This window comes from Pituophis catenifer, unplaced genomic scaffold (genome assembly GCF_029215685.1).
Source record: "Pituophis catenifer annectens isolate HBS135680 unplaced genomic scaffold, rPitCat1.0.hap2 SCAF_1, whole genome shotgun sequence".
NCBI lineage: Eukaryota > Metazoa > Chordata > Lepidosauria > Squamata > Colubridae > Pituophis > Pituophis catenifer.
Window position 1 is genome coordinate 245,754,950 of NW_027256881.1, and position 26,278 is coordinate 245,781,227.

Sequence of the window (26,278 nt, forward strand, 5' to 3'; positions counted from 1 at the left end):
CAGATTTTCAGAAAAATGTACTTCCCTTTGTAGCATACGACGGTTGTGTCAGCTTTTGTTCACCCAGGGAACCACTGAAACACACAATTGGACTAGGAGTGCTGAAACTTTGCACAGAACTGTGAATGCCATTCGTCCTTTATGAAAAGCTGCAGTTGCAGAGTTTTTATCCTTGATAATTTTAGAATCTGTAATGGCCTTTGAAATATCCTCTCCTCTAAATCCTTACTCATCACGGGTGCTTATGCCCTTTCTCCATTGAAGAAAACATTTACTGTAAAATTAGTAATTATGACTAACAGATGGCTCCTTATCTTGGCCCAGGGAAGGTAACAAAGCCATTTGCATTTTATTGCAATTAATCAGTGCTGACATACTATCATGTTTCCTACTGGATACACTTCAGGCTTGATTAGAGCAAAACATACTGCTTGGGGAGATAGTGCGTGTAGAGATGGAAAAATAATTTTCCATCTCTACGCTGAGCTTCTAATCACCATGGAAGCTCTCAAGGGTTCTTCACGTTATAATGTGGCATGGAAGATTTCATAGATATTTCACCCCTTCAGCTACATTGTTGAATTACCAAGTGTAATTAGTGCCATCAAATACGTACATTCCTATAGAAATACTGACAACAGGAGCTATTTATCCCACTGCAATCCAATCCATGATTTCCTTTACTGCTGCTTATGTTGATTTTTCAAAAATTAATAATAGTATTTTGAATGCGAACTATTCACAACTAGAGATTTGAGATGCCAATTTACCCCTAAAATGTGCTGCTTTCTATATTATTTTTTAAAATACACAGGCAGTTATTAGTAGCACTTTTGCTGGAAGGGGTTGTTCTCATTGGTATATTAGTTTTAAAAGTATTCTTATCATTTCATATCCTCCAAAACGCCTACATTAAATAGCATTAAAATGAAAATGATTGACAAAACTCCAGCAACCTCATGAAAATTATCCTTCCAAATTACTTTAAAAAGCAATGCTATAATCAAACCAACACAGGCATAAGAAGAGTCTTTATGCTGAGCCCGGGGCATCTTCTGCTTAAAGTGGTTTCATCCTTACATACAATATCCTTATCTAGTTGTGATGCAATCAATAGTTTCTCCTAACTTTAAGCTGCGCAGAACCCAACACCCATCAAGGTCATGAATGACATAACATACGGAAACTACCATATTTCCTCAAAAATAAGACCAGGTCTTATATTAATTTTTGCTCCAAAAGATACATTAGGGCTTATTAGGTCTTATTTTCTGGGAAATACGGTACTTAATGTACCCGTCTGGCTGATGATCTTAACTGGGGCTTATGTTTGGGGTAGGGCTTCTTTTTGGGAAAATAATGTAATATAAAGAGCTAATGCCTTCACACATCTAAAATGTACAGGTAGTCCTTGATTTACAATTCATTTTGTGACCAAAGTTATAATGATATTGAAAAATTCAACTTATGACAGTTTTTCAGTTACCACCTTTGCAGCAGCCCCATGATCATGTGATCAAAATTCAGATGCTTGGCAACTGATTCATATTTATGACCGTTGCTGTCTCCCAAGGTCATGTGATCACCTTTGGCGAACTCCTGACAAGCAACATGAATGGGGAAGCCAGATTCACATAATAACCAGATTAATTTATCAGCTTCAGCGATTCCCTTAACAACTCTGGCAAGAAAGGTCGTAAAATGTGGCAAAACTCACTTAACAAATGTCTCACTTAACAACAGGAATTTGTCAAATGGATTGCTCCAACCACATGAATGGAGCTATAAACCTGCCACCAGCTGACCAATGGATTTATTAAGTTGGAAGTTCAAAACCAGCTTTGAAATAACAATTAACATTGGTTAATGATGACACACAGCTGTACATCTCCACCCCAGGCCACCCCAACGATGCCCTTGAAGTGATGTCCCGGTGCCTGGAGGCTGTGCGGATCTGGATGGGGAGAAACAGGCTCAAGCTCAACCCTTCCAAGACTGAGTGGCTGTGGTTCCCGGCATCCCGATATAGTCAGTTGACTCCATCCCTGACTATTGGGGGCGAGTCTTTGGTCCCCTCGGAGAGGGCTCGCAATCTGGGAGTCCTCCTGGATATGCAGCTGTCCTTGGAGGAACATCTGACGGCTGTAGCCAGGGGGACTTTTTGTCAGGTTCGCCTGATCCACCAGTTGCGACCCTTTCTTGATCGGGATTCCCTGTGCACAGTCACTCACGCCCTCGCCACCTCTCACCTGGACTACTGCAATGCTCTCTACGTGGGGCTCCCCTTGAGGGGCACCCGGAGGCTCCAACTGGTCCAGAATGCGGCCGCGCAGGTAGTTACGGGAGCTGCATGGCGCTCCCATACAACACCTCTCCTGCGTGAGCTGCACTGGCTCTCAGTGGTCTTCCGGGTGCGCTTCAAGGTGTTGGTTATCACCTTTAAAACGCTCCATGGCATAGGACCTAGTTATCTTCGAGACTGCCTGCTGCTACCGACGGCCTCCCATCAACCTGTGCGCTCCCACAGAGAGGGCCTCCTCGGGGTGTCATCAGCCAAACAATGTAGGCTGGTGGCCCCCAGGGGAAGGGCCTTCTCTGTGGGGGCACCTACCCTCTGCAACCAGCTGCCCCCAGAGATAAGGAGAATCTCGGTGCCTTCCGCCATGCCCTTAAAACTTTCTCATATATATATATCTTTTTAATTGTATTTTAATGTTTGTGGTTTATGTTTTTACTTTGGCTGTACACCGCCCTGAGTCCTCAGGGAGAAGGGCGGTATATAAATTTGATATAAAATAAAATAAATAAAAAACATCTGATCATAGCAATACTTTATTCATGTAATAAGCATGTGTAGTTTTTGTATTTAGTTATTAGTGGAATGGAGATAAGAGCATAACATGGGGACTTCACTCTCGTTCATTCCTTTGGGATCCCAGATTAGCTTCCTTGGTTGTATTGAAGAAATTGTGTCTCACTATGAGTCACAAACAGAATACTTTACTGACTTCATTTGTTGAGGCAGCACTGGATGACTAACAGATGCATCTTTTATTTATGTTGCATTTCTACTGTCCTGAGATTTACCAAGTTATTGCATCGGGCACATAGATTGCTGTGATAAATAGAAAAATAATAATAATAATAATGCCTCTTTCTCAGTCCTCTCCAACCAGACACAGAGAAGAGTCTCTGCTGCAGCTGCAGTGCCTGAAAAGGAAATGAGGAGATTGTGCAACTACCTCTTGTAGGATGTGCAGAAATGGCTTGCTTCATGCAAAATTTTATAAAGCATTAAGACAACTCCCAAATGAAGCTCTGTGCCTGGATATCTCTGTGGTGGAGAAAGTGTTGTCAAACACTCAAATATACCAGGAGTCTTAAGCAATACAATTTAACACAGGCAAATATGTGGTGTGGTGTGGTGTGGTGTGGTGTGGTGTGGTGTGGTGTGGTGTGGTGTGGTGTGGTGTGGTGTGGTGTGGTATAGAATAGAATAGAATAGAATAGAATAGAATAGAATAGAATAGAATAGAATAGAATAGAATAGAATAGAATAGAATAGAATGGCCAAGTGTGATTGGACACATAAGAAATTTGTGTCCGGTGCATAGGTTCTCAGTGTACATAAAAGCAACCAAGTGATAAATCGTAAGACCATAAGATACAACCAACAAAGCAATAGTAATGGGTAATAGGATACCAAGAGGTAATACGAAAGATGAGAAGAATAATAGTAATACAGGCCTACTACAAGGTTAGATATCCTTAGGCCTAAATCAGTGCTGTGGGAATTAGGTGTTTAACAGAGTGATGTCTTGGGGGGGAAACTGTCTTTGTGTCTAGTTGTTTTGACTTGCAATGCCCTATAGCAGATCTACAAGGGGCGGTTGCATAATCTCCTCAACTCCGTTTCAGTCACTGCAGCAGCAGCAGAGACCCTTCTCTGTGTCTGACTGGAGAAGGCTGAGAAAGAGGCCATTTTATTATTTCTCTACTCATTTTTGTACTTTTTGTTAAGGAGATAAAAAGTGTATAACAAGATATACAACTGAATAACCTTAGTGTTATTAGTGAATAACCATTTTTTAAAAAAGAAATTGGCAACATTTGCTGAAGTAAAAGGTTTTCAGTAAAGTTTGCACTTGCTTTCACAGCTATACTGAAAGAGTTACTATTCCTGCCATACTACTTGCAAAAAACTGCAATATGAATTAAATGAAAATCAACTCAAATCTAGATTTATTTGACTCAAGGACACCACTCCAGTCCTTGAAAGTTACTGATTTTAAATGGATTTGTTCCATCCTTCAAAGAATGCATCCCTTCATTCTTGGAGATATTCCATTACACACAAACAAATGAATAATTAGTCAAGGAAGCTTTAGGACTTCAGATATTCCATATTTAAATACAAACTGCTAATGCTTTATGAAGACTGTTTATATCTTACTGAATACAGATAGCCTCAGCAGCTGTCATGGATTGAAGCAACATGCCTCCCATAAAAGACCATGGCCATAAATGATTTGATATACATTTATTAAATTAGATAGAATGAGAAATAAGTTGTATAATGCAAACAGCTGAATATGAATAAGAGTAATAAAGAAATGTTTTCAGAATTACAGCAAAACACCCTCAGTACAGCATTACAGGTCAGCCAACACAGGCAATAATATCTAGAAAGGGAAACGCCTAGAATCATCAGCACATAGTCAGACAGAATTGAACAAAAGGTAGCAAGCATCTGGCTAGGCAAAATGTTCCTGAATTTAACTAATCTTGGATTCTTGGTGAGTTTAAAGCTACTGTCAATGCACATCAGACTTTTAACACAGCTTCTGTGCTGTGAAGAAATGCTGTGGATTGTGTAACAAACTGTTGTCACAAAGAACATAATGAAAAATGCAAGGGAGAGTTGTATGCTGCCTAGCATTTACTTTAAGTGGTAGATAACTGGTGAATTTCAGCTCTATACCTCAGAAATCTGTAACCCAACTTTGCAACTTTCATTGAAATCCATGGGAAACATTTCCAAATTTGTTTATAGAATCAAAGTACATCCAGGAATGAACAAAAACATGGTTGTAATTGTAACAATGCTTGCATCCTACTCTTTTGAGAATGGACTACTCTGTCATTGGAAAGCTTTTCATCCAGCAGAGCTTCCCAACTGGCTGAATGGCAAAGTGAGAACCAGGGTCTTTGCCGGTTTCCTTCCCCTCAACCTCCAGATCCTTTACCCCTTCCAAATAAGTACTCTGGAAAAATGAGAGGAATTCTTCTAAAAATCCTTCTAAAAATATCTTTGTCAGTGGAAAAAATGCTAATCAGATTTTAGTGAATAGCCCTATTAGCAAGAATATCAAACAACCCATTGGATCTATCTGAATGCGGATTTATTTAATATCAAAAAGAGCAAGAATACAATTCACTGACATTCTCTTTAAAACCTTCCCCATTATCTATCTCTGAGTAAACTCAAACATCTAGAAATAGGTCTAAACTTTCTTTGAATTTTGCAATAGAGTTATGAAGACTCTTCAGAAATCTCTCTGGACGTGCACCGTGCATACATAAAAAAGCAGCAGTCTTCGAGGCTCAATAAATATCCAGAAGCCAACTATCTGTACAGAAATGCATCTCAAAATGCAAACACAAGCCTTTAGAAGGTACATGAAGTAATTGTGCCAAAGCTTCAGCTGAAGCTGCTTCATAGCTTGCCACCTCCTGATCCAGAGACACTTCATTCACAAATGAAGCATCACTGAAAAATCTACATAGCCATATTATGCAGCTCACGTTATTCCATTGGGATGGTATATGGTGTATTCCAGATTTTTGGCTCCTTGCTTCTAATTAATAAAATATCTTAAGGGTCTTAGCTAAACAAATTCACAAGAATTCACCAATGTATTACTGATATATGACTGACATTAACTGTAACATTAATCTGACAGTACTGCAAACTATGGCGAAAGAAACACAGCTGATTTTTAGATGGACACATACCTCTTCTGGAGCTTCTGAAAAGCACTTATTTCATGTAAAAAGCAACAGAAGAGGAAATGATTAATTTAGCATTCACAAATACTAATCCATTAAATTTATGAGCGCAAAATAGCTAGAATTTAAACAAAGCAATAAATGGATCTGATAAGGTATTTAAAATTATTTTCTCAATATATTTTAACAATTAAAAAAATAAATATTTTAACTATAGCTAGCTCTGCCAGGAGTTTTATGATGATACAATAAAGCATTTCTAGAGAGAAAAAAGCAGGAAATAATGAGGTTTTTCTTCTTTCAAAACAATAAAAATCATGATCACCTTGATGCCTTATTGTCTTCAAACACTTTAGGAAATAAAAAATTGTCTGGCAATTATAGACAGCATTTTAAAATGTTTAAAACAATAAAAAACTCAAATAGCATGTAAAATGTGTCTATTAAAGTGCATTGTTTCACTTTTTCCAACTTTAAACAAATATAAACTTTGTTACCTCCAACAGATCTACAACTCTAATAGAAAATTATTATGTACAGCTTCTGTATATTGGGATTGTACTCTAAATGTGTCATGTCTTCATTTGTGGCAATGAATTTTTTTCATATGTTTCGCCTTTAATAGAATTAAGGTTAAATGGAATCTTATGAAACCTTACAACAGTGAATATTCCACTGAAATGTTATACCTTAAAATCAATTGTCAAAAGGGTAAAAAAAAAGAAGGTGTTTCTTTTCAAACCATTATTGTTTATCACAAGGAAGTATATTACATTTGTAATGCTGAATTTCTACGGTATAACATTCCACTGCTTCAGTTTTATGAGTTTCTCACAAATATAGGAGCAAACAAGCATAAAAACACATCAGGAAGATTTCTGTCCCCTTCTGGCATATATGTAGTCCTCAGGTTACGATAGCAATTGTGCCATTAAACAATATGATCATAAAATGTGACACATGTGATCACATCACTTAGCAACAGCAATTCCAGCTGGTAAGCAAGGACTTCACATGACCATGATGTGGAAGGAGGCACTGAAATGGCATCCCAAGCAGGCAGACAAAGGGCAAAAGCTATGGGCAGGCGGGTTGAGTGGGTGGGTGCTACAGAGTGCAGGTTGGCAGGTGCTCTGGGCGGGTACTATGGAATGCAGGTGGGTGGGTGCTGTGGGATACGGAGTGTAAGATCTTCATGTGCCCAGGAGCTCCTCGGGAGAAGAAGTGGTGGCAGCAGAAACGACTTGCAAGAGTAACTTATGATCTCCTACCAGTTTCCCGAGACTTTTCTTGTGAGAAGCTGGTGATGACGTGTCTGCAGAATGCTGCGACGGCCACAACTTCAAGGACCCATCATAGATTCCCCTCATTCAACTGTCATAATTTTGCATGGTTGCTGAAGAAATGCTCGTAACCCAAGAACTACCTGTATGTTTCTGTGTCTTGCAAAACGATGAACTTACTGATTGTAAGTTCGGAAGCACAGCAGCACTTCATGAAGCAAATGAAAAATTATAAATACATTGCATTGGTGCCCAATTAGTAGATTGAAAAGTGATCTCTCGTTAGCAAAACTGAAAGTTGCAACAAAACTAGTATCCCTATAGTAGGAAGTATTACAAATTGCCTTAATGTTCAAATATCACTAAACAAGCCAAAGGGTGCTGTGTGATCACTTTTTGTCTCACAGGAAGGGATTGCTTGAGAGAAAGATTGCTTTTAATAAAAGCACTTTATAGAACAGCGGTCTCCCTCATCCCTCAACTGATACTCACCCTACTCCCGGACTTCCAAATGCATAATGCATACAAGTGGATGAGGAACTTTGTTGGTTTTGGAAAGCAAACAAATAAAGGGGGAGGGGAATTGGCAGAGGTATTTCAACACTATCTTTCATCAGAAATGTGGACAGGGTAGAAGTAAAAGCTATAAAATGGCTGAGATTTCTGTTAAGGTTATCTGTAAAAACCAATATTCCAATTACCACTCATGACAAAAATAGATCACAGCCTCTCAGATAGGTTGCTTGCTTGGGCATTTTTTTTTCTAACTAAATTCCTGGCTTGGCAAATCAAAATTAAAGGTAACAACGATGAAGGGCAGTATGAGAATGATCTAAGCCTCTTCTGCCATTTGAAGCAAGGAATTGATAGCAGCATCCTTGTTCCCCCTCTGAGCTTCTAGTACTGAACGGATTACTTCTCTGTCCATGTTGGGGAACATGTCTTGGATAGATTTTAGATCCTCTTCATTACATACATGTTGAGGGTTGACTGCAGGTGGTGGAACTGCCACAGGTACCATGCCTGGATTACAAACAGCAGGCATCCCTGGAAAAAGACAAGAGAATGGAGACTGATTGGAAAATACCAAATCCTAATGAATTTAAATGTGTTGCAGTGTATAAAATCTCCCCTTTAAGAAATTCAGTTAATTCCAGACATATAGATAAAAAGCATTTAAGCAAGTACAATAAAATACCAGATACAATTCTGGATCATTAAGGTTCTATGAAATTATGTTGGTGAACATTGGAGGTGATAAGAGTCACAGAATATAATAATCAATGAAAGCTGTTCTCCTAGTACATCATGGAACAAATAACTTCCCATCATCCACAACAATTAACCAAAATCAAATTGGTTTAACTCCCTAACATCTTTATAATAATATATCTTCTTGGTGGTATCCAAACAGTCCTTCTGTTTGTTGATCATCAGTAATCTGAAACTCCATTGATTTATATGGTATATAAATGATATTTACAAGACACCTCCTAAAAATGAAGCTAGTACTATAGAATGTTATGTTATGTTATGTTGTTATGTTAAAATAATGTCTTTTACTTCTGGTAAAAATCCTGATTTTGTGAATTTTATTGACTAACAGTTATAATAATTAAATTTAGTTTCCTTAACTAATGATTTAAATGATGATCTATACTTTTACAAGTCAGACAGATGTAGGAGACTGGATTCCCCTTCTGCTTCTGACTAATTGGAATCCATTCTTACATGGAAACCTGGGACATTTAAAAGGGTGGAAATTTCATGAATTAAAAAAAAATAGCTTTGTGCTACAAACCTAAAACAACTATTTAGCTCTGTGATGTGGTCACATTTAAATATGAAAAACCACCCGTGAAAATAAAATATTTTCCCTAAATTTTATGAAGAGTTGGTTCAGTTGATTATTTGTAATCAATGCAAGCAGGATGAGCAACGTGACAAATTATTATACAAGAAAATGCTACTGATTTTCAAGAACTATCAGAGTAAGAAGAGAAGGAGTGCATTCAGACAGCACAAGAGACCATACTATACCTTGTCAGACAAGGTATACACTCTTCTGTTTTAAGCAGTATGGTTCTTTAAGAGAGAACAAAGAAGTGCTGATTCTTTAAGATGGTTGCCAACTTCCCAAGGCAATCAGCCAGGACTTTCCTGAATCCCTGTGCCCTGCAATAATACTTCCTGCATATCAATCCTGCTTTGCAGTAGTGAAAAGATAAAAGAAGAAAATTGAATATTTCCAATTATTTTCAGAGTGAATCAAAGAAACTGGCAAAGGAAACAAGAGTCTGACAAGGATAGGGGAAGAACAGAAAATATATAAATATAACAATTTATAGAGAACGATACACAATTAGTAGGAATTGTTATTTTATCCTTGGAAATATAGTGAGTAAACCAAACTTTGCTATTAAAAAAAACCCCGTAGTCCAGCTGGTTTCTCACTATTAAAAAGTTAATTAATAATGCCAATAGAAACAGAGGATATTAATTATTTCAACTTTTGAGTTAAAGCTATAATTAGATTTAGACACACCCCTGATAACTGTGAGTGGTTCACAATGTTAAGAAGTTAAAATAAAGAACAAGAGATGGTATTACAACATTGTATTATGCATTTATTGTCTTGTTTTTATATTTGAGGGAAACCTCTAATACTGATACATAATTATTAGATTTGCTGATAAGCTGCAAATTGATGGAGTGGGAGAAAAAGAATGAACTTAGTCCACAGAAACCTAACTTGCAGAAGCTGTTCCCATAATATTTAAATTAGCAATGTAGGTAGCAATCCAGATTTTTACAAACCATAATCCAATGTTATTCTACGTACATTTTACTGTAGTGCATGCAGTATACTGCTATGGATACCGTTTTGCAGCATATATCAAGAGTCTTAAAGAAAAATCCCAAATAAATACACAATTCTAAACCACTTCAAAAGAGCAACCTCCACTGAGACATTTTCTTTTAGAAAACTAGTAATTACTAGTTACTAGTAAAACTAGTAATTGGTAATTTTCAGATTTACTCTACCACTAACATTAATTGTACCATGCTTTACAAAAATGCCAACTCATCTTGTGCCTCTTTTCAGTTCAATAATACCTTCATTCAGGTAACTTAATTCTGAAAATCAATATTGCCAATTAATACAAACTAACATTAAAATGTATTTTTACATCAAAAGACACTTCCATCATTTGTCAAATTGCTTTTTGAATTTAAACAAGCAAATGCAGTACAGAATAATCAATAAAGAATTGAAAACAGAATTGTCCATAGTCCATTATTTTCCATTTAAAAAGCGCTCTTCAAAGTTTATAGAATTAATTTGGCATCAGCATGGCTAAAGTGCATCAGCTTTGCTAAAGTGAGAAGCATATAGATATAAGCAATGGCACTTAAAATGAAATGTAAATGTAAAAAATGGCAATGTGTTTGATGACACATGATATTTTTACAAAGCAACACAGTATAAAAATAAATCAATTCATATTATGCAGAAAATATTACAAAATGTAAAGACAATATTCTAATACAGTCAAGTGCCTTTATATCCTGATTATCTTGTGACCCACTTTTGATCCCATAGGAGAAATACAGTATTTTATTTGTGAAATATTTTCAAATGTATTAAAGAGGAAGAGAACTTTCCAAGCTTTATTATTAGCTTTGTATCTGATTCAAATGCTGTATAATCTTGTTTTCTTGAGGGAGGGTTCCCCTGTCCAAACTAAAACTTATGAATATATCATAACCAGAGAAGGAGACTATTGTACTATTTTGCTTTGCTTTTCTTCTTCTTCTTTTTTTGCATTTCCTTCTTTAGCCTGACTGTTCTCAAATTCTGAGGACTGAGCATTTTATTTAATCAAGCAAAGGGTATTTCCTCAAGACACTTGACTGAACATTTTATGCTGTAGTAAGGATGTCACAATACTGACTTTTAATGATGAATTTAATACTTTGTTGCAAGAGAGACAGTGGAAATGCAGCTCATTTTTATTCCTTCCTATTTTTGTAACAGAGAAAATGAAACTTGTAAAACATACTAGTTGCAAAAACTAGATGGTTACCAGAACTCTTTGTTTTTTTGCAGAGGGATCTAACAAGATCCACATTCCCATAGTAGTGTCCTGGAGTAAACAGGCTTAAATGTAAGCACATTTGGAGTAAAATGAAGCAAATGATCATATTACTGTTGGAAACATTTTTCCCCCAATTGGACTCTATTTATTTAAATTTAAAGGCTGCCCAACTCCAAACAACTGACAAAGACAAGACAGAAAAATCATTAGATTCTGAATGTCTGGGCCAACATAGTACCCACACATCCAAACCCTACCTCAGATAAAAGTGCCAAGGGTTCATCAGCTACTCTGTCTCCAGGCTTGAGAGCAGAACCAAATTTTGAAGAATTTAAAATGTTAAATTGAAAAACGTGGAGTATGTCCACTCTGCCCATTCTTATTCAGTGGGCAGAAAGAAACCTTTAAAGATAGATAAACAGACCCTATACCATGAAGAACTTTACAGGTGAAAATCAGAACTGAGAGTTACACCTATAAGACAACTGGCAAGCAGTACAGCTCACAAAACAGGAATGACACACAGGCATATTGTAATATGCCCATCAATGCCTCCATGGACCATATTTATGTATCTAGCAATGGCTTCACATTTGCACATATCTCTAGATGACATAAAAAAGTGAGTAACACTAATCTCTCTCTCTGCACACACACACACACACACACACACACTGAAGTTGTAGTACAGCTCAACAGAAAACAACATAATGGAACTGTTTATTAAGGTGATAATAGAGAACCTAACAAAACGAAAACTTACTTCAAGTTAAGTCTACCTCCAAGTATTAGAATGCTTTCCGGGTAACACAATGTTACTTTACCACATTCAAATATCTCAAACAAGTGCTTCCTATATACCAGGGGTCCCCAAACCCTGGGCCGCATAAGCAGCGGGTAAGCACGCAAAGCTGCATTTGCGCAAGTGGCGCATACACATGTGAAAACATCCCCTATCCCCCCACCAGCGCCACCACCGGTTTGCAGAGCTGGAAAGGTTGGAGACCACTGCTATATACAACACAAAGCATATTTATACTTCAATGCTCACTTTGCTATAGGTATCAACTTTGGAAGAATAGGGCCACCCTATTCATAAAACGTGTACTAAAATGACAGGGTCACTTTTTGGGGAATAAAGGGTATTGGAAAAAGACAATGCACATTATTTCCAACTATTTTTAAAAGTGTAACAAAATACATAATAATTAAGCAAATTCCTTTCTCTGAAAGTGTGAAAATTAAAATTCAGTAACTAACTTCCAGAATGTTTGTCCAGTAAAAGGAGTGTGCAAAAACATTCTAGGCTCAATTTTATTTCTAAATTTTAGCAACTGTTCTAAATGCTGGCCTGTTTCCAGGTTCCAAATAAGAGAGATCCATTTTTAACACTGCTTATTTGTTTTTTGAGTTGTATTGTATTCTGCACATCTTTCCTGCTGCTGTTCATAGACTATGCTGAAATGAAATCATGCTGTATGTTGGATGTTTGTTCTGCAGCTGTTTGTATAAAAAGCCTTTTAAAAGTGTTGTTTCCATTCCTATCTATGACTATTTTTAAAAAAATTGTTTTAGAAAATTCACATCTTGGCCATTTTTCTGTAGATTCTGTGATAGGATAACAAGCAGCTCTGTCTATCAATCTAGCTTGGTGGTCTTAAAGTCATAAGTAAAGGAGTAAGAGGCTTTTTTCAAATCCTTATTGTTCCCTATGACTAAACACTGGAAATGCTTCAAGCGCCTAAATATATCCTTTGTTTTGCTGAAACACAGCCAACTTCATTGGAATGTTTTGACTAAACCTTATTTTTCTCAAATTTGAAACAGAACATTTTTGCTTGTTTCATCCTCCCTATATTGTCTTCTGACAGCCACCTTTTTTTCCTCTAAGAAAAAAATAATTCTCTCTTCATCCCTTTAATCTTTCACTCTTCCTAATCTCGGTACAATTTGGCCAAACTAATGAAAGATGAACCACATATGTAAGAACATTATTCAAGCTATAAGGCATATACTTCCAGTGATGATACAGAAGTTGGTACTATATCTTCTGATCTGATAATAATGATTATTAAGTATATTTATTTAAATGAATTAGATATATTCATTTAAATAATAAAGTATGTGTATTAAAGATGAATACATTAAAATTAAATTAAGATTTGTAGTTGTTAGATAATCTTTCTTGAGTAACCACTAGTTTATTTCCATATAGCTATGGTTCTATTACTTACTGAAAATGGAATGGGTTAACTAATGAGATTACGTATTGTGACATCCTCCTGCAATGTTCTGCATTCCAACATAAAACATACCATACAAATAAAAATCAACTTATACAATATCATGCAGAATTCTTGTTAGATGGGATGGAATGCAAAAAGAATTAAGACAACTTACCCAGAGCAAAATATTCAAGCCCTAAGGACGGATGAAAGTGAGGGAAAAGAATAAGACATGGAAAACAGATATTAATCTGTGTTATATGAGAAATACCCTGGTAGGAAGAAAGCTGGAAAAAATTCCAACAGTTGCCCTTCAGATCTTAAATTCTAGGATTTTGCTCCTTAAACAGCTGAATCTATTATATGAAATCTTCTCAGTATCCATTTAGCTTTGGCCTATTAATAGTTTCATACATATTTATTTATTTATAAGATGTACATGACTGCCCTTTTTGACAAACTGCGACTCCAAGCAGCATACAACACTAAAACCAAAAACCCAATGGACCCCATGAGAATAACCAGAAATATTGTGTTTTACGGGATGAACTCATCTACGGTAACATCCTGGCTCCAATGCCTCGGGGACTATCCAGGTCTTCAAAGACTTTCAAAAGGCTAACAGGGCCAGAACTAGTCAAATCTTTCTGGGTGGGGGCCAGACCTTTCAATATAACAGAGTAACAGAGAAGGCATGCCTCACATAGCATTTTTTTCAAGGGCAGGACATGAAGAATGTCCACTCCTATATGGGGAATGCGGAAAAAAAAATAGATAAGCAGTTCTGCAAAGATGCTGTTTATGATCTATGAAGGACTTTCTATGTGATAATTGCACTTTCAATTATACATAAGCCTATGGGAGCCACTGCAATTTGTAAGTAGAAGTGTTGCATTGGTAAAACAAGGACATAAGTAACCAGTATGGTACAACTGGCATATTAGATGACGTTTTGCAGAGAGTCTCCTACTCATGGCCCCTGCCTGGTCTTTGAACAGGACCTGCAAGTCCAAAAGAACCCGCCCCCCCCCCAAAGCACATACTGGATCTGAGCAGGGGTGTGCAATCCACCCTCCCCTACCTGATCTAAAAATGGAAACTTTCCAGTTCTCAGACAAGACAACCCACAGCCATTCGATCTTGCCAGAGTTGAGCAAAATCCTTTTCTTTCCAATTCAGCCACCAGGAACTGAGGCAGAACAGCATCATTTGTATGAGAAGGGGCAGAGATGTACTTTCCTAGCATACTTTCCTAGAGATTTCATGTAGATGTAAAAAAAACTAAGATGGAGCCTTGAAGCACGCCCCAAACAAAGCATGGGCCTAGGATTAGACTGCTTACCACCTACCAACAGCACATGGAACTGATCCCAGAGAAGGAGGGGAACCACAATAACATCCCTCTCCCAATTCCCTTAGCTTGTCCAGAAAGATACCAAGCTTGATGATACTGAAAGCTGGTGAAATATCAAGGAAGGCCAGGATGGATCCAATATCAGCCATCCAATCATCAACAAGTATGCTGTCTCAGTATTATGATTTGGCCGGAAATCAGACTAAAAGTGATCTAGATTATTCACTTTCTCTAAGATCCTTTGAAGCTGCTAGTCAATCACCTTTTTGACAACCTTCCTTAAAGAGAGACAGTTGGAAACTGGATGACAATTACCCAGTTCTGTTGAACCCAAGGATAGTTTTTTTATGCAAGAGACTGAAAGAACATTTTTTGGTTCATTCTAGTCTGTTCTCCTGCATCTCTTCATTTTGTTGACTCATCCCTTCCAACTTTCTTGTTCTAATTCAGAAGTGTCTTATCAATGATAGTTTCTATTTTCAAGAACTACAGAAGACTTGTCCGTTAAAAAAACTTGTAGAAATAAGCCAAATATATTAATAATATGATTATATAAAGGTTATTGAAGCATTTATCTCAATATGGATAAGTTAATGCTGAGTGATGGACTGAAGAAGGGATTTGATCCCTATCTGTATTCATCTACAAATCTTCATGTATTCTGCATGAAATTCTAAAACACATTCAGCTGTTGGATACAGTACTGTTGTTGTAAATTGGTTGCTATTTGTATACTGAAGAGAACATTTCATTTATCTGACAAAGTGAACATAAATTCTAATAGCCTATGCCACAAGAAATTTGCTTTTTTGTACTTCAAGATTTGCTAATTTTTAATTCAGGTGACTAATATACATTACTCCATTTATTAATTCATTCAATTTCTTCTAACGCCCTCTTATAAAACAACAGTATACAAATAATAAAACGTAATATCATTTCATCATCATAAAACACAATGTTAATTCTTCTAGGTTTTCCTCCATTTGCCTCAGATGGCTCTACCTAATTGCCAACCCTACCTGAAACTTGCAAACTCATCTTGCTGGCCTTTGATATAATATCCCACCCTTCCTTCCCTAAAATATCCTACTCTTCCTTCCCTAAAAATATCTAGGTGATTTTGAATAGAGCTGCCAAGCAAGAATCTGCAGCTAAAACTATGTACTAGAGAAGTACATATCCTTCATCACTTTTACTGATACTTAGTAGGGTAGAACTTGTGCTTGTACCAGCACTTAGTCAAATTCAGTTTTGATCTTATGTCATTGACACTTTATATCTTTTCACTCTTAATCTTCTGAAGTTCCTTAAGTAGATCAGTGAAACAGTTCAGAATCAGTTCTTAAAAAAGAGACCTCAAAAGAGCAATTTTGTTCAATGCCTTAGTCATTTCTATTTTCCAACTAGTTGTGTCACAGAATTGCCTAATAAATCATTGGAAAAATCCTAAGAAAATAACTCAGAAAATCTGCAGTATCCAGTAAGTGCCTGAAGTGGACCATCGTACCTGGATCTTGGTATTATTCATTGGAAACTTAAAACATAACATCACTCTGTAGAATACACTTTCAAATGAATCTGTGCTTGTAAAAAAAATTCCAGTTCGAAGGAAAAGAAAAGTCATGTGAAAAGTACAATATACAGGTAGTCCTCATTTAGCGGCTGCCTCATTTAGTGACCATTTGCAGTTAGGACAGTGATGGAAAAGTAATCTTTATGACCTTTGCAGGTCATAAAAGCATAAAACAAAAGGAAAGCTGAACATAATTAGCACAGTTAGGATTTCACTTAGCGACTACTTCACTTAACGGCCATGTTGCCAGTCCCAACTCTGTCTACTAAACAAGGAGTACCTATTTTCCATGCATGAACAATTATATTATGGAACAATTGGGTTTCAAGTAGTTCATGCCTAAAGTGAAACACATTTGTTTTGGTCCATAGGATGGAGAAAAGGAGTTGTTTATTCCAAGCAACAGTGGCTATGGTGGTGTGGGGGGTGGGGGGGAGGGGAAAGAATGGGAAAAAGTCAAGCCCATTGGAACCAGCATCTAATGGGGAGCAGGGAAAAAACAGAGAAGGGAAACTGCTGAGAAGACTGAGAGGGTAGACAGACCAGCGAGATTTGCTAACTGGGACATTAGCTACAGCAAGAGCAATGGAAAAGAGACAGCTGTTAGTATTACTATGAGAATACATACATCTCACTTTTTTAACATCAAACATCCCAAATTAACAGAGGCAATACGTAGGAAAAAGGATGGCAGAACTTGGGGGACAGAATGAAAAGGGGGATCAGCCAAGAATCCCTATGTAGCCATAAGAGAATTAAGGCCAACCCCTCCCTTGAGTACAATTGACCCTTATCTAACTCTAACCAGGTGCCAACCATTAGTTGAGAAGATTTCTGTGCGCAGGTTTTTAGCAATAAATTATTTGAATTGAATCTTCATGTGTGGACATGGTCTTTCACACCTGACACAACACGTCTTCTTCTTTATATGCCTAATCAAAAGTTAGTAAAACATATTGCTTATTTGCGAAATATGCCATAAAAGTTCATATTTTAAAAGTATTCATGTTGAGAAGAACCTGTTTATAGTAGCACTAGAAAAAGCAACGCTTGGGGGAAAAACGTCTCCTTGGGAGAAAGTCCCAAGATTATTATTATTATTATTATTATTATTATTATTAATAATAATAATAATAATAATAATAATAATAATAATAATAATAATAATAATAATAATAATAGTGTTCCTGACACAGAAAAAGTCAGACTGTAGAATAAAGTAAATATGCAATTTGTGATAGTTTCAACAACAGACAGATATCCATTACAACAATGTAATGTAGTGCATTAAAACAACAACAACGTAGTGCATTAAAAAGTAGTTTCATTACAAGACCCCGAAATGCCATAGGGGCTGTGGAACCATGCGAATGTAGAAGAAGAAGACAGAAAAATGCAGTGCACTTTGCCTGCTATAACATTGCTATTTGGAACACGCTATTATTAACTTACTATTAAAAACCAAACCTCAGGCCTTTTATATGTCTATCCTCCATGGGAAAAAGGCGAATTCTGAACGGTAGGCTGTCTCTATAATATAGCTAGTGGTATCAGAATTGTGTTTTTGCACAGCCATAATCATAACTTAAACTGGTTTAGTTTATCTTGTCCAAAGCTCTGCAATAAATTTAAGAGGAGGGGGCGGTTCTGAACTCCTTCCTCTGGCCTCCCATCTTAGAATATTTGGCAGGAGCTTTCAAACAACTGTATCTTTGCTGCTGTGGCTTTTTTTTTACATCCATAGAGCATATTGAGCAATGGATTTGGGATGGGGAAAAGCTGGTGAAGAGTTTCATCTCCCTAATATATACTGGCCTCCTTTCTGAACAGCCTATTTTCTAACTACCAGTCAGATACTCCAGAAATGGGTCTTAGGAATAAAAACATTTCATCAGACATTTGGGACAAACCAAGCAAATCACTTAACCACTAGTCAACTTGATGGTACTTAATCCTCTGCTTAGCATTATGTGTGAATATACCCTACAATTAGTGGAAATAAACTATAGATTGAAGTTATTTTGCTTCCAATGTTCATAATTGAACAAATAATAGTTTGATCAAGTTGGGATTACTTAGCAAGCTGCATCTTATTTAAATTGGAATTAAAAGCTTCCATCTCCTCTTTCTAGCTGCACTTAGAGTGCGGTGGGGGGATACAATGGCCCAAAGGAAGCCCAGAAATCATAGAGGCTCGTTCTCACAGTATGAGAGTTTAGAATTACATCAAAACTAAAGTAATAGTATATAATATTACATTGACCTCACTGAAGCCTTGTAGACAACTTGAACAACATATATGTTTATTACCTTCAAATTATGTTTCGTCATTCAATATTTCAGTTACTTCAGAGAACACAACTTCTCCCATCCTCTCTATTTTTTTAATGAAATTGGTTTTTTTAAAGTGTGCATTAAAAATGGAAAATTGTATCATACCTGTAATAGGTACATATCCAACTCCTTGCTGATATACTGTTGGCATCAGGACCACTGGCTGGGGCTGCATCATCATAGCAGCTGGTAAAGACTGGATTTCAAATAGGAAATAATAGGATAATAAGAAAAAGGTTATTTTAAAATATATACTACCAAAAAAAGATAGACAGAAAGAAAAGTATTTACATAAACTCTTCAACTGAATCAGTACTACACTTAATAACAATTTGAATCAATGAATTCTGTAACAAAAATTTGGTGGGACAAAAAATTCAGGGAAATGCTCCTGAGCCTACAGTTTATTTTAAATGAAAATATTATAATTTTTACAGAGTTTAAATTAGTCTAATCAGTTTTAGCAAACTTAAAACTGGTATTTAAGTATTATTTTAGGTATTATTTTACTTCAGAATATAAAAGGAACATTACAAAGTTTCTAAAATTATTCTAAAATGATTTCTGAAGAGCTGCTTGATTGGCTGAAATTCTGGTAGCCTTGCTCTTTTGTGAATCACTATGTAAGAGTTTACCAAAAACAATATGCAATATCTGAAAGGCAAAATTTATTTCTTTGTATCTGGCCTTTATAATTTTTACAAATAATTCAAGGTAGCAAACATATCCCATACACCTTTTTCCTCTTATTTCCCACACCAATTCTGTGAGAATTGTTGATCACCCAGTTGGCTTTCATGGCTAAAGCAGGACTAGAACCCATGGTCTCCTGCTTTCTAGTCTGGCTCTAATAACAACTTCCACAATAAAAATACGTATTTTTATTTAGTTAGCAATTGTATGGAGATAAATTTGATTCTTTAAACAAGGTGCTATAGGGTTCACTTCTGTGTCCAGGTATATAAACAACTACAGAAAACTAGGTAACTTTACTATCCCCTATCAATATCTGTCCCATATTATTCATGAAGGCTCTTCAATTAATTCAAATTTTAGAAACTATTCTAAGAAGAATACAATAATATGCCTTAAAAACAAATATGCAATTGAGAGCCATCTTTATTAAAAAATTCTAAAATTTTATTCATTTCCTAAGTTTTCTATGATTTGTTTTGAAGAAAAACTGCCATCATTCCATTGGTATTTCTTAATTTATGAGTACTCTTATCAATTTAAGAAAATGAAAGTTTAGTGATTCAGTGAAAATTTGGAATGGAAACCATAAGTAATATTGTAATATGTCATCACTAGCTAGTAACAGTTTCTTTCTCCCTTATTCTTCATTTAACAATATTTTATGATGCAGCTATTCAACTCCTAACTAAAGTCAATAGCTTAAGTTGCTTAGCTTACCGTGTAGGACATGACCAGGTTAATCATTCCTTCTTTGTCATCACCCTGCCTTCCACTCAGGCTATACCATTCATCTTCTACTTTTCCTTGTTTCAGAGACTCAGGAATAGTAATATGGGTCCAAGCAATGCGATCATCTATTGAAAATGCTCTCTGAAAAATAGAAGAAAACTAAATGCATGAGGAAATATACCGTATATGCTCAAGTAAAAGCCGAGTTTTTCAGCACATTTTTTATGCTGAAAAAAGCCCCCCTCGGCTTATAATCGTGTGAGGAAAAAATGCCTTTTTTCCTGCAACCGTTTTGGCTCCCAGAGGCTGCAGGGAGGCTTGCTAAAGGTAAAATGGGGCATGGGTGTGTGTGTGTGTGTGTGTGGCGCCCCTCCCCCGTGCTCCTTTTTGGCTCCCAGGGGCTGCAGGGAGGCTTGCTAAAGGTAAAATGGGGCATGGGGGAGGTGCGGTGCCCCTCCTCCGCACCCCTTTTTGGCTCCCAGGGGCTGCAGGGTAGCTTGCTTATGTCTCAAAATAAAAGGGAGATCAAAAATCCAATTAGTGCCATGTAAATTTTGGAATCCCCAAAGACCTTTCCCATTGTATTTATTAAACAAATTTATATAGCTACCCAACTCATATACAGTATTTTTATTAAAGTTATTGTTGATACTGAAGGGAAACAATAATAAGGATATAATAAATAATACTAGAATATGATATGCTGGTATACTAGATTCTGTAACCATTAGGTTCCTGTAATTCATATATGCCTTTGTATTTGTATCACATATATTATTCCTTTCTATTTGTATCTCCTGTTACAAACATATTGTCATTAAGCCTCTGAAATGTATCTGGTATTTGTCAAACGTATGTCCCTGCCATTTGACCTGAACGCATATCAATCTCTTTCTGTGCCATCTAAAAGCATAGTAGGTATCTCAGTTGAAACCACAGCCATCACCAAAGGGATAATTTACACCTCAGTCCTAATTTATGCTTGATCTGGATAAGATCTGGTTTTCCAGAGCCAGGGGCTAAGTAGCCAATTAAGTAAACAAAGAAATGCTTAAGACTAATTGGAAGTTTAGATTCCTTTGCAGGGCAACAAGGAATACACAAACCTAAATTAGGAGGCCAGAATTGGGTACTAACCTGACATCTCTGAGGGTATAAAAGGACGCCATACCTTCCCCAAGGTGTGGCTATTTCCTCGCATGCTTTGTATCTGTATGTTCTGGATATAGTTCCACCCAGTATTTTGTTTTTGGCCATAAATAAAATCTGTTTTTTTTGCAAGCCTCGTCTTGAGTCTCTCTCTCTTTGGCATTCTGGTGACTCAAGTGTATTTTGGGACCTTACAATACCATATTGTTTTTGTTGATCCTCTTTTCCACTTACAGAGCTAGTTTACTGTTTTTCTTTGAAATCAATATTCAAAAACATTTAACCTACTGATGCCTCGATTAATGTAATTTTATTGGTATCTATTTTTTTTTTGAAATTTACCAGTAGCTGCTGCATTTCCCACCCTAGGCTTATATTCGAGTGAATAAGTTTTCCCAGTTTTTTGTGGTAAAATTAGGTGCCTCGCCTTATATTTGGGTCGGCTTATACTCCAGTATATACGGTATTTTCCTGTGCGCTGCTCCCACTATCCAGGAATGGGTTAATGCTTCAGCCTTTGGCAAACAACTGAGTGTTAAAATATTTTAAAAAAACAAGGACTTCCCCTTTCCCCTCTGCCTAGCCACACCCCCCACTCCCATGATTCCCCAGTCTTCGCTCAGTTGCTTGGCAAACGCTGATGTGTTTATCAGGAGCTCCTGATTTCTTTAAGGTATTTGTCTCCTGTTTCTTTTACTTTTCCCATTCCCTGCCTTCAGGGACGCATAGGACTTTTATTTTATTTTTGATTATTCCTTTTCCCCGGGTGTTCTTTTAGTATTCTGCCTCTTTATTTTGGTTTCTTTGTTTTCTGCCTTATCGCCGCTCACAGCGGCAGCGCTAATCAGCTGGGCGTCGGGCTGGGAAAGCCGAGCCGCCCACACATCAAGCCTCCGCTCGCGCGCCGCAGCCGGCGCCAGATTTAAAAGTGCTCCAAGCCCCAGGAGCAGTCTGCAGCCACCGCGTGGGGCGAAGAGGAGAGCGATCGGCTAGGATTAGAGCCGATCGCTCCGGAGAGCAGCGTGCAGCCGCGGTTCGCCTGGCTAGCCCTGCCAGCCGCCGCTGCGCTACAGAGCCCCCCCCAGCAACGAGGGCCTCGTTTTCAAGCGGCATTGAAGCACGGCAGCTGGCTGGACCCTCGGGCCTCCAGCATAAGTCCGTTGCCCCCAACAGGCACCAACCCCGCACCACGTGGCACCCGCCATCTTGAAGACCTTGCGGGCCGCCATCTTGGGTCGCCTCTCAGAGGCTCAGCCAGCCATCCCCCAAGTGCGGTGCCTGTTGCAATAGGAGTTAGCTGGTGAGACCCTCGGGCTCTCAGCTGCTCTTATCTCTCCCGGCGGGGCAGAGTGAACGAGCCTCCTCAGAGTCACACAAGAGGAGAGGGGTGGTCCTGATCCCTGCAATCACCATGTCTGACTCCCCCTTCTCATCGGACCCGGACCTGGAATTGAGCCCACCCCGCAAGGGGGGCAAATCATCCAAAAAAAGTGCCCGGAAGCGACCCGATGAGCCCAGCCACAGGTCCAAATCGGGGACGGGGCTGGCCTTCCAAGACAGGGACGCCCAAAGACGCCACCAGGCGCTCGAGAGGCAGTGCGCCAAGGCACAAAAGGCGCTGGCTATGTCACCCAACAGCGGGCCAAGACCAGAAAGCACTGCTCCACCCACGCCCAGGGAGTCAGACTCAGCAATGGCCACCTGGACTGACTTAATACAGACCCCGGCGACCCCAGTATTGGCGGAGAAGGGGCCCCAGAGGGACGGATCCCCCGCCCCGGCCCGGAGTGAGGCAACTCCTTTCTCACCTGCGGCCCCATCACGCAGCCCAGCACCGGGCGCTGAAACACAAGGGGCCCCGCCACCTCAAATGGACTTTCAAGCCATGTTTTCCACAGCTCTCTCATCCTTCTTAGCCGCCAGCTGGCAACAGGCGATGCCACCAGCACAAGCCCAGGGGTCTCACCATCATCGAGTCCAGAACAAGACACCTGCCCCCCTAGCGCGGGAGTCCTCATCCGAGGAATCAGATCAAGCAGAGGACGCCCCAGAGGACATCGAGTTCTCGGAGGACGAAGGCCTAAACCCAGACACTCCCGCTTTCACCGGGCTATTCCGACCGGCACTGTTTAGGTCGCTCCTGCACAAGGCACGACTCACGACTAACCTGGGGATGCCAGGGGACGTGAACCCGGCTCCATCTCCTGCAGCGGGGCCCCACGATGCCCTCTTCAAGTCGTCCAAACAGGAAAAGGACAGCATCCCCTGTCCACAGCTGTTTTCTGAAGTCATCCAAAACGCCTGGGGGCAACCAGCTTCTCAAACTACACCGAGCAGCCTGGACAAGAAACTCTACTGCTCAGCCCCGGAGCTGGAGGATCTGTTACTTCTCCCGACGGTGGACCAGCCGGTCGCAGCACTCTCATCCCCATCGCCAGTTTCCACAGAGGCACTGGACGGGCTCAAAGCGGAGGAGAAGAGGATGGAGTGGGCCTTCCTTAAGACACACCAGGCTGTGGCCTGGGCAATCAGAACAGCCACAGCCATCTCCTTCTTCAATAGAGCGGCTCTCATTTGGCTACGCCAGATGCAAGAAAGGCTTCCTCCAGAAGACACCAGGCTGCAACAGGATATCAGCAAGATCATTGCGGCCACCGAGTACGCCTCTGATGCCTCCCTGAATTCGGCAAAGTTCGCGTCAAGGGCCCTAGCCTCCACTGTCACGACTAGGAGGCTGTTCTGGCTCAAGCCCTGGAAAGCGGATCTTAAAGCTAAATGGAAGCTGGCCTCAGCTCCCTGTAAGGCACCGAATCTTTTTGGAGCAGCCCTGGATCCTGTCCTCGTGGAGGACAAGGACAAGAGGAAGGTGTTGCCGTCGGCTTACCGCCGCCAAGAGCGGAGGTACTCCCCGTATCCAGTTCAACAGCCCTTTCGGCCTGGCCCAGGGCCCAGGGGGTCCTTCCCGCACCGCTCCAATTACATGGGAGGCGACAGATCACATGACAGACAACAGTTCCGAGACCGGGGCAGGAACCAACACTCCAGAAGACCTTTCCGGGGGGCAGGCTTCAAACCCGCCAGAAGGGGGAAGTGACTCCAAGACCGAGGGGCCCATAGGGGGAAGACTACACCTCTTTCACCAACAATGGGCCCGGTCGACGTCGGACTCGTGGGTAAGGCGCACCATCTCATTGGGATTATCAATAGAATTTGCAGGGCTGCCACCTCAACGCTTTGTGCGGTGCCCAGTCCCACAGTCCCCCGAGCTACAAGCCCTAATGTCCCAAGAATTGAAGCATCTGCGAGAGATCAGAGCCATAGAGACAGTACCTCCAACCCTTCAAGGCTTCGGGTTCTACTCAAGCCTGTTCTTAGTTCCCAAGAACTCGGGGGGATGGAGGGCCATTCTGAACCTAAAGAAGCTGAACCTGTCTGTGCGTTATCACAGGTTCAAAATGCACTCGCTCCAGTCTATCCTAACAGGGGTGAGACGGGGGGACCTTCTCCAGTCAGTCGACCTTCGAGAAGCCTACCTCCACGTCCCTATCCACCCGGACCACAGACAGTACCTGAGGTTCGAATATGGAGGCCAACATTTCCAATACCGGGCCATGCCCTTCGGGCTATCATCGGCTCCTCGCACTTTCACCAAAGTGGTGGCGGTGGTGGCAGCCAAGCTTCGAACCATCCCGGTCCGAATCCTCTGTTACTTAGACGACATTCTGATACTCTCATCGTCTCACGACCAATCAGCCAGGGACTCACACCTAGTCCTCGAAGCTTTTCGAAACCACGGTTTTACAATCAACCTAGAGAAGAGTCACCTTCAACCGTCCACGAGAATTCTCCACCTAGGCGCAGTAATAGACTCTTCCAGGGGCCAGGTCTTCTTATCCCCGCACAGGATCCGGAGTCTCCAGCAACTGACCCTTCAGATTCTGTCAGGAAGGAAGGCCTCTCTCCTGCAACTATCGTGCCTACTGGGGAAGATGGTCTCTTGCTTCGCCATCGTTCCGTGGGCACGCAAACACTCGAGGGCCCTCCAGTGGTTTCTCCTCCCATTCCAACGCTCAGGGAGGTCCAACTCCAAACGCAAGGTTCACCTCCCCCCCAGGGTGCGTCTCTCCCTCAGATGGTGGACTTCCACCTCACTCCTCAAGGGCTCAGACTTCCTGGAACCGGACAGACTGGTTCTCACCACGGACGCAAGTCTTCGGGGGTGGGGAGCCCACCTCCTCAACGGGGTGGCACAAGGTCAGTGGTCCAGGGGCGAACAACACAACAGCATCAACCTGCTGGAGCTCCGGGCGATCAGATTAGCCCTGTGCCACTTCCAGGCCACAGTTCAGGACCAACACGTACTGGTCCTGACAGACAACATCTCGGCCAAGGCGCACGTGAACAGAGAGGGAGGCACGAGATCTCGCAGCCTGATGCTAGAGTCCGAGGCCCTATTCGAGTGGGCAGAAGGGCATCTGCGCTCGATCAAGGCAGACCACATTTCAGGGTCAGCCAATGCGAGAGCAGACTGGCTAAGCCGAACAACGATAGACCAGGCGGAATGGCAGCTCCACCCCCGCCTCTTCAGGAAGCTCGCCTCCAGGTTCGGGAGTCCAGTGGTGGACCTGTTTGCGTCTCCAACCAACGCCCAACTCCCTCGGTTCGTGTCTCGCTACCCGACACCACAAGCAGAGGACTACGACGCCCTCCATTGCAAGTGGCCGGCAGGCCTGCTGTATGCCTTCCCACCGGTCCCACTGATCCCTCGCCTGATTCGAAAGTTACTGGCGGAGAAGGCCGACCTGCTCCTGGTGGCCCCAAAC

The 26,278-nt window shown here is 40.1% G+C and overlaps 1 protein-coding gene across 2 annotated transcripts in view; it reads right to left on the reverse strand.

Annotated features, from left to right (window-relative positions):
- Positions 1-4,525: 4,525 nt before the first annotated feature.
- TOLLIP (toll interacting protein) overlaps positions 4,526-26,278 on the reverse strand; it is a 37,335-nt gene continuing 15,582 nt past the window's right edge. Inside the window, exons 4-7 of one of the 2 annotated variants that reach the window (XM_070932913.1) lie at positions 20,295-20,447; positions 18,987-19,077; positions 13,793-13,813; positions 4,526-8,339 (exon numbers count right to left, since the gene is read on the reverse strand). In XM_070932913.1, the coding sequence (XP_070789014.1) occupies positions 8,125-8,339; positions 13,793-13,813; positions 18,987-19,077; positions 20,295-20,447 (480 nt within the window). In that variant the 3' untranslated portion in view covers positions 4,526-8,124. The remainder of the gene's footprint in view (positions 8,340-13,792; positions 13,814-18,986; positions 19,078-20,294; positions 20,448-26,278) is intronic. The other variant, XM_070932922.1, reaches the window with a different exon arrangement.